The following is a 14,389-nucleotide window of genomic DNA, read 5'->3' as shown; positions in this document are numbered from 1 at the left end:
CTAATACTTTTCTAAGTCTAAAATTAATCATTATTTTATCATCCTTTTCCTCCAAATAAAAGAATATAAATAAAGTAAAAGGTCATGAAGTCCCACCAACCTAAGACGACTTTAGTTTCTTGTCTTGGAATTTCCCAGCCGTGCTGGTGCTGGTATACATTGAAAACTTAGAACTAGTCCGCGGCTACAAACTCCTGGGGGACTGTCTCTCTCCTGACTAGAAGCAGCAATGCAGACAGGTCTCTTTGCTGCTTACCCCCGCCTGTAGGCAGATATTTTCAGCCACACCTTTTCCGGCTGAGGGTGGAGTCCCTGGGTGGGTCTCAAGTTTAGGTCAGAAGGGGAGTCCGTTAGTCCAGACATTTGCCTTTTGTGAGCCCAATCCTTGGTCTCTACCCACCCTCCCTGGCCATTTATCTCAAAGCTTCAAGTTCCTGCCATCTACATTTGCCCACATGAGCCCTAGTATCTTCATTTGCCCAGCACTGCGGGTTCCACTTTGCTTACCTCATTGGCCACTGGAAGATTTTTCTCACTTCACTGCAAGCCCAGCAAGGCAATGTGAAAGGCTTGTACTGAGATTTGTCTGGCCTCTAGGTGATTTGAAGAGGGACAGCTTTTTAGTATATCTAGTCTGTCCCTTTCTCTACTAAAAGCAGACAAAAATCTTTTGATCTGTTTATTTGTGGATGGAATTGTATACACTTTATGGATTTTCATGTTTTGTTTCAATTTGTCCTGGAACTTTTTGAGAGAAAATGTACTAGTTTTCCGCCTGACAATTAGAGTGGAAAAGAACATGCAGCTATAGAGATTCTCATCAAATGGCTGTTTAATGACTGTTTTTATGTGGAAATAACCTAATGTTAATTCATAGAGGGTTCAAAGTAAATTTTGCTACAATTCTTACCCAGCTAATAAGAGCTGGACGACATGCAAAGATGTTCATGATGTACTTTTGAGTAAATAAACTGTTTTGTATAATCTCATTTTAAAATTTTACAAACATATATATTTATACTGACAAATTCTGGAAGAAGACATCCAATATTTTGGGGTGATATCATTAGGGGATTTTTTGCTGACCTCCACTTCTTAAATGAACAAGGCTGTATAATTTTTATGTAAAGGACATAAGTATTTACAACAAAAAGTAGGGGTTAGCAGACGGCTTTCTAACCTTGGCGTTGTGTAACCATAGAATGCATTTGTCTTGCAGAGTCCCCAAAATTGAGAGTGTCAAACAGAGGCTGGGTGACCTCCTGTCCAGGATTGCTCTCATCTTTTGAGTCCAAGTTTTCATCTTATGTATTTTTTTCTCCTGAGAATAGGTCAACCAATCAATGGCTCAGACAGATAAGCCAACATGCATCCCGCCGGAGCTGCCGAAGATGCTGAAGGAGTTTGCCAAAGCCGCCATTCGGGCGCAGCCGCAGGACCTCATCCAGTGGGGGGCCGAGTATGTGCTCCTTTATCGCCTTCACCTCTTGGAGGACGGGCGGGGAGACAGGGTCCTGGAAAACCGCGGAGGTTGCCATGGCTGCAGCCAGGGAGTCGGGACTAACTGACAGCGTCTTTGTTTTAGCTCTTGCATTGCTTTGATGCTTTAAAATCCACACGTAAATATTACATCTAGTCGGGCGAGGATGGGATGCCTCCCCTAAGCGAGCCAGATTGAGCAGTAGGACGCCAGGTCAATAGCCCGTGTCCTGGGGCAAGCAGCAAGAGTTAAGTGACCGCCTCACACCAGCGTATGCACACCCACCTCCTCCCTACACTCCTCCCCAGTCCCGGTGGAAAGAAGGGCTGGGAATCTCCGAAGCTTAATCTGCCTTTCTTCGTTCTCCTGACTCACCTCTAGATGGCAGCAGTGCAGCCGGGGGAGGGACGCGACAGCCCTGGGTGGATGGGGTGGGACCAGTCCAGCTAGTTCACCCCTTTAAGGAGACACTTCATCCCCTGTGTTAAAACTCTTACTTGGACCCAACCAAAGACGCTTTGTATCTTGTCTTTGAGGAAATTGTTATTTTCTTTAGTGTTTCTCTGAACTGATTTGTTTTGCCAACCTAAAGATGTCCGCACAGTACCCATTGTATTCTGGAGAAAGGCCAAGCAGAGTGATGGGGTCCCCAGGCATGGCTGAAAACAGTGTGCCTCAAACACGCGGGCCTTCTTTCAGGAGAGACCTCCAGAGGCTGCTCAGTAGATGGAGCTCACACAACAATTGCTGCGGGCCGGGATTGAAGCAGCTTTGCACAGAAAGCCTCTCAGCTATGAAATTGCTCCTTAGACAAACTTGCCTGCTTGAAACTGGGGAACCAGGACTTGAGACAGGAGCTGGAGGATAACTAGACCTCTCGGACCATTTTCAGGCTATTTTTACTGTTTTATGATTCCCTGCTTAGGAGGGTCTCAGTAGGAAGGGGAGAGTGAGAGAGGCCGTTGAGAGACAGCCAGTGAGTTGGGGAAGGGAAGATGTCCTCAGCCTGAGGCTGTGAGCGGGTATACTGTGCAGATGGTGGGGAGAGTGTGGACACCTTTGAGAAGACACAAAATGTCATCTAAGAGGGGTCTTTCGGAGTCTCTGGGCCAGTGCTGTGCTCCCGGGCTGGATTAGGATGCAGCTTTTACAACTGGAAGGAAAATAGACCAGGGGTGCTCATAAAAAGAAACATAAATGGCGGTTGCTTCGCCTAGTAATGAGCCCTGTTTAGTTTTCCATTCTAAATTTTATATATTGCCTCTAAGATTGAACTTTAGCATCAGAAGACTAATTTATTTTGGCATAGTCAGATAGACAGACTTTATCTTATACATTCGTTTCAAACCCATTTTGTTGTCCTTGTGCTGCTGTTTTATAATAAGCAAGATGACATTGCTTAGTACTGTCCCTGAAATTTATGGAAGAAGGCATTCACTATTGTAGCCTGCTCGCTCTCATATTGTATCATGTGCTATAATTTTTTAGACATCCATGAAAACTTAGTTTGTAGTTTAACCACAATGAAAAAGGAGGGCATGACCTAAGAGCCCCCTCCTTTCTATCCAGACGTGAAAAGCACCGCTCAGATGGTTGTATGTGACTTACTTAAAACCTGTACCATTTTAGAGAATAAAACTCTACGAAGTATTTCCAAGACAAAATACGTATTTAATCCATTGCAAGTAAGAATTTCACTATACATGTGTTGTCAACGAAGAAACCTCTTACCAGGCATCGGCAGGACATATACTTATTTGTCCTCTGGTAGGCATGTGTTACAACACAAATTTGCAATCTATGTGTATAACCATGGACCTGATCACTTGCAAATGAAGCTCAATAACCCAAAGAACGAAATCCATGATTACAGCTTTATTTCCATGTTGTCTAACCAATCCCACAAGAAGTCCAGAGAGGTTGGTGCTGAGTGTTACTCTACCTGGGCAGCACTTCTGTAGAATGAGGTGCTGTGTGTCTCTGTCCCTCCCATTTATACCACCCAAGTCTGGTTATAAAGCCTGAGGCCACACCCCGCTCCTGCTGTCACATTGCACCCACACCCCACCCACCCCAACACTGATCTGTGTGCAGAGATTTCTCATGCACGTTGTTAAATGTGGCCTTAACGTTTTTCTTCTGCCCTTCCTGCTGATGACCTCCAAGGGGTGACTGGCAGTTACTGCTTTAGTCATGTAGCTTTAGCTCTGCCTGGCTATGTGGCTCAGAGACAGGCAATGGTTAGCCCATCATTGTATGGCTTGACCCTAAAATAGACTTTTACTAAATTCCCTCTATATTTATTTACATACTACCTGGATCTGGAGGAAGTAATGGAGGGAAAAAAGCAGGAAGGGACAGAAATTTGTGGCTCATGGATCGTCAATAACCAGGCTTTGATGGAGACAGATGCTGCCATACAGCATTGGTGACCCACATGTCAGCGGCTCATGTCCGTTCCCTGCTGCAGGCAGCCTCTTTTCATCTTATGCCAATCCTGAAACGGAACTCAGTACTTGTTCTACAATGCCCCAAAACAAAGTCCACTCCACAAAATATTGAGGAGCAGGCAGATTTTACTGAAAATTTTGAGGGAAGATGGAGAAACAGTTTTATTTCACAGTCACCATATAGCTTCAGATTGTCTCAAACCTTCTTTGGCTTGTCTTCTCTCCTGAGCCTTGCACGGTGCCCTGACAACCCTCTCTCCCTTCCCTCTTGAAGCTCCAAGCCTCACTACCTCTGGCCAGAAACCCTTCCTGATTCACCCCTAGGACACTTCCATCTCTTCCCCTTCCCTCCTTTTTTGTTTCTTCAGAGATGGGGGTCTCACTCTGTCACCCAGTCTGGAGTGTGGTGGCACAATTATAGTTCACTGCAGCCTCAAACTCCTGGGCTCAAGTGCTCTTCCAGCCTTAGCCTCTGGAGTTGCTGGATTACAGGCCCTAGCCACCATTCCTGTGCTGTCTTCCCCTTTTTTACATACATTACTTTTTAGTTCTCTTCCAACTTCTCTTCCCAAGATTATATATACATATGTAATACATATATGCACATAATACATATGTATACAAGATTATATATACATATGTAATATATATCTGCATGTATAAAACATTCAGAGATGGGGAAAAAAAAAACAAAACCTGAACCCGATATGCTCCAGGGAATTGCATACCCAAACTTTTCTTGGTTCTTCCTCATCCTTAGAGAAGAACAAAGTTTTGTATTCTCTAAGCATTCTCTGTGCCCTAAGTGGAGAGTAACACATTCAGGCTTTTCCCATGTGTAAGTGAACTAAACACAACGACACATAGAAGCCACTTCACAAAGCTTCCTTTCTCTACCTCCTTCCCTCCAAAAAAGGGGGAAGGATTGCTAGAACAGCCAGAGGCCACTGGATATAGGATGCTCCTCCTACTCTCTGACTTTTTTCTTGTAGTTATTTTGAGGCCCTGTCCCGTGGAGAGACGCCTCCGGTGAGAGAGCAGTCTGAGCGAGTTGCTTTGTGTAACTGGGCAGAGCTAACACCTGAGGTGTTAAAGATCCTGCATTCTCAGGTAAGGGCCCTGCTGCAGCATTGAGGGGAATGTAGCACAGTGTTGAGGGTGGGTGGGTACAGATGAAAGCCCTCTGTTCTCTTGCCAGTCAGTTGACCACTTAGCATCACCCTAAAATACACTAAACCGTGGACTGAAAGTAAATCTTCCCTTGGGGAAATGGGAATAATTTTGAAATAGGCTGTAGGCTGAGTCATTGGTGGGGTCATCCCAGGTTTCCTTGAAGCTGGCAGAATGTACAGGGGCTCAATGCAATGCTAATCTCGTCTCTCCAGAAAAGTGCAGGTCCTCAGTCACTCGACAGTGTCTCCCTTACTGATCAAGACCATAATATGATGCCAATCACAGTTTGGGGAAGGGCATATTTCAGCTCCCCAGCTATCCCAGGTCCAGACACAGCTTTTAGCTTTTAGGGAGAGGCTGTGAGCCTCTTCACAGCCACATCATCCTGGGAGCTGCCTGGTGAATGAATGCATGAGGAGGGTCCAGTTTGAGAAAGTTTGTGGTTTGGCCAATTCCCAAGAAATACGGTTGAGCACCACCATACCCTGCTTTATGATCCAGGACAGAGAGGTTAGGGGTGATTTAGGACTGGTGCGGCTAACCACCTTGGTGCCAGAGGCTTAGCATTTCACTGGAATCAGAGGGTCAGGAAAGGTGGTGGAGCACTTCATCAGGGGCATCTGTGCTCTTGTTGCATTGGTGGCCAACAACCGGTCACCTTCCCTCCTTTTATCCACCAAGTACCTTGTGCAGTGAACATGACAGAGCTCTAACGTACCTGGGATCAAGCAACATAAGGCGTCCAGACCAAATCCCCGTGGGTCAGCCACATACCCCACATCATTCCGGGGAAAGCATGAGGGATGCGCTTGAGGTCTAGAGCTAAGAACTCAGTGCAATCTGGAAGAAAGAGACCTATGTCTTGTTTTAATTTTACCATTAATTAGTGGTCTCAGGTAAGCCCTCTACCCCTTGGTTTTGTTTTCAGGCTGTTCTATCTGTCATATAAGGAATAAAAAAATTTAGGAATACAATAGCAGATAAAAGCTATTGTCACCAGAAATTAAAATGTAATATGAATGTATATCTTTTGCATAATTCTGACACCTAAAGTTTAACAATTAATAAATTATATTTCAGCATGCTCTTCACTAGGATTTGCGAAGATAATTGCCACACAGAGCCATCTTGTACCTTCCTAACACCCCCTCCCGCCCCTTGCCATGTGCTGGGAGATGTGGACCTGGCCTGGGGGCGGGGTGTTTCTCAGGGCCTTGTCTCAACTTCTCCCACATCTCCGTGTTGTGTCTGTCCCCTGCCCTGCAGGTTGCTGGGAGACTGATCGTCCATGCAGAGGAGCTGGCCCAGATGTGGAAAGTGGTGAATCTTCCAGCAGATCTGTTTAATAGTGTGATGAATGTGGGTCGCTTCACGGAGGAGATCGAGTGGCTGAAGTTTTTAGCCCTTGCTTGCAGCGCTCTGGGAGTTGTAAGTTAGCTTGACTGTTTTGTTCCTGAGGGGGCAATCTCCCTCCGGGCCTGGAAGGGCAGTGGATCTATACACGTGGTCAACTCTCCAGGGCTGATGATAAACATGCCTCTTCTCGCCTTGGCCTTCTCCTCTCTAAAGCAAAGTCATTTCTGTGCTCGTCAGGCAGAGGCAGGGGCTGGGAGGGGCAGAGGGAGACACCATCGTCAGGCTCTGGGGAGAGTTGACTACAGTGTAGCTCTTGGATTATTTATGAATATTGCCCTCAGATTTGTTTTCACTCCACTCCCTCCATTCACATTCCCAGAGACAGCCAAGAGCCGGCTGCAGAAAAAGACTTCCAGACACCTAGAATATATATCAATAGACACTTTTTAAAGGGGGTACAATCTTATAGAAAACTATGTAATAAACAGAATTGGATGCGAAACTCAGACATAAGAAAGCAAAAAAAAAAAAAAAAAAAAAAAAAAAAAAGAGAGATGAGGCTGTTTCTGAATTTAGTCATGACACCTCCATAGATGCAGGATGTTCATACAGATTTATGCCTTTTCCAAATTTGATGTGTTTGATATTGGAAAATCAATTTTATTGTTTTGAAGCCAAAGATGCTGAAATCAGTTTATATGTATAGATATCTAAAGCTTGGGTATCTTATATATGGACTTAGATTGTTAAACATTGTTAAAATAACTTAAAATGAATAAAAAACATGGTTTTTTGAAAGAATCCCTGAGATACATACAAGTTTGAAAATTACAGCATTTATATGGGAAAAATGTATCTTTAAAATTTTATCTGCAGTTAATTATGATCTTGTTGGTCTACCCCACCCACAAACGGTCAAATAATAAATAAATTCAATCCAATCCTGAAATTTTAGTCTGATGCAGTAACTGAAACAGCCTAACGGTAAATTTCCCAGTATCTCAGGTTTTTCCTCACCACGCTGTCTTCTCCAAGATGGCAGTTGAATTTAGATGGAAAGAGGTGACTCTAGGACCACAGAGCAGTCGTTTCCCACAGCCCTCAGTCTTCTCTGGCATCTCTGGTCTCCATGGCAATGCCTGTCTGTCTGGTTGCTAGCTGCTTGCAGCTTAAGTTTTTGGTCATGTCTCTCCCAGACTGGTGAAAGGCTGACGATGCCTCCCCCACCGGCTCATTTCAGTTCTCAATGGTGTTGAGGGCCTCTTTGAGTCTTTGCCAGGGTGTCCTATCTGCTCCCTGGCTCTGGTGGTCTACTTCACAGCCCCTCACCAGTGTGTGATGTGTCTGAGGCCTTCCCGTATCCCCATACCTCAGAGTAACAAAGAGTGACTTTGGAAAGTCAAATTCCAACCCTCCCTCTACTTAGCCCACTGTGTAGATGCTAAGTTTCCTCTGATGTACCTGCCTCCCAAACTGGAGAGGGGAAACCACGAGGTGAGTTGGATCTTTCTACTTCCCTTCTAAAACAAGGAGGTGGGATTCAGTGTTCCATGAGGTTCATCTACCTCTGACATCCTGTGATTCTATCCCCACTTCTCTGCTTCCTCTGAGACACCCTCAGGCCTACCTCTGAATAACAGTGAGCTCCTCCAATTCTAAGAGGCCTTGACATATCTGATTTTGTTCTGCATCATCCCCATGTCAAAGAACCCCTAGAGGTAAAGTCAGCCTGGAGGTTAAGTCTGTAAATAAGGGGTACCCTATGAAACCAGTAATCAATACCCTTATATTCATTTCTATCATGCTGGACTGTTTCTGGGATCTTAAATGTGGGGCTAGTCAGTGGTATGGTGTGAATGTTTGTGTCCTCCCAAAATTCATAAATTGAAACCTCAACTTCCAAGGTGATGGCCTTAAAAGTAGGGCCTCTGGGAGTTGATTGGGTCACGAGGGTGGAGCCCTCATGAATGGGATTAGTGCCGTTATAAAAGTTGCCCCTCCACCAACTGAGGACACATAGAAGACATCATTCATGAGGAACACGCCCTCACCAGAGAGCAAATCTGCTGACCCTTTGGTCTTGGACTTCCCAGACTCCAGAACTGTCAGCAATAAATTTATGTTGTTTATAAATTACCCAGTCTAAGGTATTTTGTTATAGCTGAGACTAAGTCAGGGGTCACCATCTGGTGGAGACCTTGCATCCTAGTTAATTCATATATCCTTAGAGGCAAGCCCAGAATTTCTCTTTCCTTTGCCAATTCAACAGTAAGACAGGATCTCTATGCCATTCAGAAAAGCCAGTTTGTTCCTTATAGAAGAGTCTAGTAACAGGAATTTTTACTCCAGTAGGTAATAGGTACATTTACTCCATCTTGAGCTCTCTGCATCTAATACACATTATTCAGAATGCGATGGCATGCAGACCTGCATTCCTCCTCCCTTCAGCACTCCTTCTTCTGGACTGGTCTATGCCACCTCCTGTTCCACTGAACTGATTATTAAAAAAGAGATCACATATGTAGAAAATAATCATGTTCACTGGAAAGAATGACTTTTTTAAAAGCAAATAATTCACATTTCAAGGCTTTCACCTCTGACTTTGAAAATGAAGCTTGCAAGATGTTTAAAGACTACCTCTGTGAAATGGATCCCCAAAAAAATATTGTGCAAGAGAATGAAGATATGTTTACTTTAGATTTATGTCAGTTTACCAAATAGCTCCAGTCCAAAGAGTTATTTATCCACTCATCCATTTATTAAATCTTTAAAAATATTTTAAAATCTTACGAGGCAATAGAATTTGAAGGTTTGTTGTTTGAATAATCAATAAAAGATGATGCGTAAGGCTGAAAGCCCCTATGTTAGTTTGTTAGGGCTGCCATGACTTGGTGGCTTGAACAACAGAAATTTGTTGTCTCTAAGTTCTGGAGGACAGAGGTTCTGGGAACAAGCTGTCAGCAGGATTGCTTTGTTCTGAGGTGTTTCTCCTTCTCTTAAAAATGGCCAGCTTCTCGAACTGTGTCCCTCTGCGCCTGCATGTCTGGTGGCTCTCGCTTTATGTCCTAACTCCTGTTCTTATAGAGACACCCTACTGACTTCATTTTAACTTATCTTTTTGAAAGCTGTATGTTTAAATACAATCGCATTCTCCAGTTCTGGGGTTAAGGCTTCGACATATGAATTTTAGGGGGAACAATTCAGCCCATACCAGCACCCCATGGGAGAGGGCAACAGAACAAAGCATTAGGGGTGCAGAGGGTTGTTTTTGGTTGCTTGTTTGTTTTTTTACAGAAACAGGTGAGCTGTGTGTGGAAATTATAAAGTTCAGAGTGTGCTCGCAAATCTACCCCAAACCATTCTCTCACTCACATGCATGACTTACCATCCTCCTAGACAGCCTCATGTATACTAGTTAGCCCATGCCTGCCCTCCCACCCACTCTGAATTAAGTGGAAGTGCCTAGAAGATGCAGTGTTTCACAGCGATTTCCATGAGAGGACCCCCAGAGGCAGGGGAGAGGAAAGGAAGGTGGCCTGCCTCAAACTCAATTTTTTTTGACATCGTGTGGTTTATTGAAAATTTTGTTTCATAAAATAACAATGCTTATTAAATGTAAAGAAACAAATTTTAAATATTAACTCAATTAAAATTAATAATTATTGTAAATTATGTTTAAATTACTTGCCATCAAGTCAAACTATCACTCAAGGAAGAGTTTATTCATATCCTCAGTACCTCAGTACCTCCTGACATAGATTACACTCCTGGATAACACACACCCTAGTACCTCCTGACATAGATTACACTCCTGGGTAACACACACCACAGTTAGAGAAGCCCCATCTAGGCAATCATTCTATTCTGGGAGAGGATGAGAGGAGAACAGCAAACATCAACTGCTAAGGCAGGACAAGTCTCCTCTACTAATCATGTGGGAAGATACAGCAGCTGCTTTTTCACTCACCCTAAGCCACCACTCAGGACTGATCATTCACTGATCCCTGGAAGGCTGTGTCAGGATGATCTGTACATCATCAGTTTCAGTAAACCACCAAGATCTGTATGCTGACCTTCATTTCACAACTCTTTCGCTTGTATCATTTATTCAAAGGGTGGGTTTATTTAACGACATGAGATTAGTTCTGAGCATGCTCCTTTAATGTTCAAGTTTCACTGTAAGGAGGGTTTGCTTCTGTAGTAACCCTTCTATTAAAATTCCTGGCACTCATTGTCAACCAATATTTCCTCAGCAGTATAAGGGTTAGTATTACATAATATTAAATAAAGCAGTAGGTGATTCTATTCAGATGGGCCCAGATGCTTTAGAGGAACGTTTAGCTTGATGTTCAAGACCATTTTTCCAGTATCTTCTTGGGACTCTATTTTCCTGGGGAAATTACCCTTCTCTTACCTTCTCTACTGTGTCTTGCTGAAGTATATAGTATCTTGCTGGAGTATATAGGCTAGACCATTTATCTCAGCCCTTTAGAGATATGATTGGAGGCTAATAAGAAATAATTCTAATTATATAGAATGCAAATCAACTTCCCTCCTTTAGTGAGGTTATTCAGACTAAAGTAACAAATATCTTTAAAGTATTTAGGAATTTATAAATTTAATTCCAACAAAGAAAGAAAAAAATAAAGATACCCAATACTTAATATTTTTTAGAATGAATTAGTGACATTTGAATGTAAAAATTCCAAGCTTTCTAGAATCTTAAATTGTTCGCACTTCATTTTATAGAGGAATATTTTTGTTTTCTTTCTTCTATCTAAATGGATCTCAGGAATATTGCCTGGAAGAGTAACTTTCTCCTCATTTTATGTAACTTTTATAGACTATTACCAAAACTCTCAAGATAGTGTGTGAGGTCTTATCATGTGACCATAATGGTGGGTTGCCTCGGATCCCGTTCAGCACCTTCCAGTTTCTCTACACGTATATTGCCGAAGTGGATGGAGAGATCTCTGCATCACACGTCAGCAGGATGCTAAACTACATTGAACAGGAAGTGTAAGTTAACTTTTACCCATTGGAGGTGAAAGAATACCAGAAAAACAAATCTATGGGGCCAAGACAGAGGAAGATTATTGTATTATGCTGCTCTGGGAACAGAAAAGCGAGGACATGAAATATGGATCTGAAAGAAAAGGAGAAAGGGAAGGAGAAGAGGAAGGAAAAGAATGATATAGGACAACAAGTCTTTGAGTGCTACTGAGAGTAGTGGTAGCGGCGGCAGCAGCACCTGAGAACATGTTAGAAATGCAGAATCTCAGGCTACACCCTGGACCTATGGAATCATAAACTCTATGGGTGGAGCCCAGGAATCTGTGTCTTTATAAGCCCCCCAGTAACTCTGACTCACGCTTAGCTATGACCAGTGGAACCGAAGTGGAGGAGGAGGAGGAGAGGAGGAGCAGGGAGTCAAGGGTTAAGAGGAAAAGAGGGCCGGGCATGGTGGCTCACACCTGTAATCCTAGGGTGGGTGAATGGCTTGAACTCAGGAGTTCAAGACCAGCCTGGGCAATATGGTGAAACCCCATCTTTACTAAAAATACAAAAAGTAGCTGGGCATGGTGGTGTGTGTCTGTATCAGTTAATTGGGAGGATGGCTTGAGGTTGCAGTGAGCTGAGATTGCATCACTTACTCCAGCGTGGACAACAGAGCCAGACCTTGTCTCAGAAAAACAAAGTTAAGAGAAAAAGGAGCAACAGCAGAATTAATGTGAAATGAGTTGTCTGTATATTTTCTTTCTTAAATTAACTGTCAGTGAACTAACTGCAGATATACCTTTTTCCAAACAGAATTGGGCCTGATGGTTTAATCACGGTGAATGACTTTACCCAAAACCCCAGGGTTTGGCTGGAGTAACAGCACAATTTTGGCAATTTTAAAGGAAGATACAGAGATGATTGTACTTCAGAATGACTGAAACCCATATACCACCCAAAATCAATTTTCTTGTACAACTGGTACACACTAATAAACAATTAAACAAACATATGAAATCAGAAATGTGCGGAATTAAGATGTGAAATTGTTGGAACAAAACACCTTCGTTACCAGGAGATTAGTATTCTTCCCACGTGGACACTGAGTAAAAGTGGCTGACAAAGCTTGGATAGAAAATGTATCTCCAATCAAAGCCAGACTGTCAGACCTTAAAAAGTAGTACGTTAACCAGACACAGTGTTGTTGTTCTGTGATTGTTAGGCATAATTTAGATAAGTGCCTTTTATATGGTCAATTGAAGTTTTTACCAGTTTATCTCTCCATTTGTTGGTACTGTGCTAGTCATTCATTCATCCTCTCACTCATCAATATTTATTGAGGTTAGCTATGTGCCAGGAATAGGGTTGCCAGAAAAAACACAGGACACCCAGTTAAATTTGAATTTCAGACAAACAACAAATGTTCTGTTTTGGTTTTTGCTAAACCTGGCAACATTCCAGGAAGTATGCTGACTTCTGAGCAGATGCAAGTAACATCTAAATTCTGCCTTCAAGGAGCTCACAGTCTAACACTAAGATAAGACCTGAACATAAATCACTTTCACGCAAATGGCCTTGAGAAGAACTAACAGTATTCCAGAAAGTGTCAATGTCAACGGATTTTTCTGAAACCATACACAGATGTCATGGAACCTACTAGAGAAATCCAGAATGCCCAAGGCTCAGGATTATCCAGGACTAGCCCTTTGAGCTTGTTCTGGAGGTTTAGTCCCTCTAGTATCATGGATACACAGCTCTGCTTGTCTATCCAGTCTTTCATAATTCAGCACATTGGACCAATGACTTTGCCAATTGGCTCACCTCTGAAGTGTGAAAGTCTCTGTTCAGGTTTGACCATGTTCCAGTTTATAGGAAATGACCAAAGTTGAAAACCATACCTAGACAGGCACTGAGGATATATACAAGGTATCATAGGTTTGGAGTCAGACAGATCTGGATTCAAATTCTTTCTCACCAGTGACATCGAACAACTTAATTTATCTAAGATTGTTTCTTAGAGATAATGACACTGACTTCATAAGGTCACATTGTAAGGAAAAATTTGAGAATTTATAAAGTACTGTACACAGTGGCTTACACATGGTAAGTGCTTAATAAATGTTGGCTATTATTAATACAGTATTTGTAATCATTAATACAGTATTTGTAATATTGTTAATAGAGCATAGCCCAGGTAGAGGGCAAAGCACAAAGCTGTTTTCCATCCTTGGGGTGACTGCAGAAGCAGGTTGATTTGGCAGATGTGCTGTAGATACTGTGTCCCTAGTGAGCAGCTGTGGCATAGCAATATCAATAGCTTAGAGCAAGCATTGCCCCAGTGAACCAGGGCAGGAGAGGAGGAAGATGGCGCACACCAAGTGGTGGCTCAAAAGATGAGCAATTGGCAGTGCAACAATGGTATTGGGGATACTGCTCTGAACAAGATGAGGTCCCTGCTTTTATAGAGATTAAATTCTACTTAGGAAGACAGACATTACATAACTAAACACAAGTTTATAATTGTGAGAAACGATGCTACTACATAGTAGCACGGGGCACACAGCTAGTGTGCAGGGGCAGGACAGACAGGCTTTTGTGAGAAAGTAATTTGAGAGCAAGTTCGGAAGCCACAGGCAACTCAGAAAGGTGTATCTGCAGCCCACATGTCCTTGCCAAGCTCCAGACTCAACTATTCAGTAGCTAACTTGACATCTTTCTTGGATGACTCCGAAGTACTCTCTAATTTAACAAATCCAAAAATGATTTTCCTGGTTTGCATTTTTTTCATAATAAAATGTTGGAGAGAAATGAGTTCATAAGCTTCCTTCCTAAATGTGGATCTCTCCCACCACCTGCCAAGATACAAAACCCAGAAACCAGGGTCAACAAATACCTCCCCACTGCCTTACTTTCCAACTCTATCACCAAGTGC

General features: G+C 42.9%; 1 protein-coding gene and 1 long non-coding RNA gene across 3 annotated transcripts in view; one reads left to right on the top strand and one right to left on the bottom strand.

Moving 5' to 3' along the window:
* Positions 1-14,389, bottom strand: part of LOC126949182 (uncharacterized) — an 86,554-nt gene that overhangs the window by 68,596 nt on the left and 3,569 nt on the right. The gene's annotated exons all lie outside the window — the stretch shown is intronic.
* Positions 1,145-12,481, top strand: ROPN1B (rhophilin associated tail protein 1B). The gene is made up of 5 exons (XM_050781778.1): positions 1,145-1,459; positions 4,923-5,040; positions 6,370-6,531; positions 11,303-11,478; positions 12,271-12,481. The coding sequence occupies exons 1-5, from the start codon at positions 1,344-1,346 to the stop codon at positions 12,335-12,337; spliced, it is 639 nt and encodes a 212-aa protein (XP_050637735.1). The 5' UTR covers positions 1,145-1,343; the 3' UTR covers positions 12,338-12,481.

This window comes from Macaca thibetana, chromosome 2 (genome assembly GCF_024542745.1).
Source record: "Macaca thibetana thibetana isolate TM-01 chromosome 2, ASM2454274v1, whole genome shotgun sequence".
Lineage (NCBI taxonomy): Eukaryota > Metazoa > Chordata > Mammalia > Primates > Cercopithecidae > Macaca > Macaca thibetana.
The sequence above is the reverse complement of the archived record's forward strand: the minus strand, read 5'-3'. Positions and strand labels throughout refer to the sequence as shown.

Bases quoted from the DNA above. Each gene is read 5' to 3' on its own strand.
- ROPN1B (XM_050781778.1), top strand. From the start codon at position 1,344: ATGGCTCAGACAGATAAGCCAACATGCATCCCGCCGGAGCTGCCGAAG. The intron at 1,460-4,922 runs GTATGTGCTCCT...TTTTTCTTGTAG, and splicing joins CTCATCCAGTGGGGGGCCGA to TTATTTTGAGGCCCTGTCCC. The intron at 11,479-12,270 runs GTAAGTTAACTT...TTTTCCAAACAG, and splicing joins AACTACATTGAACAGGAAGT to AATTGGGCCTGATGGTTTAA.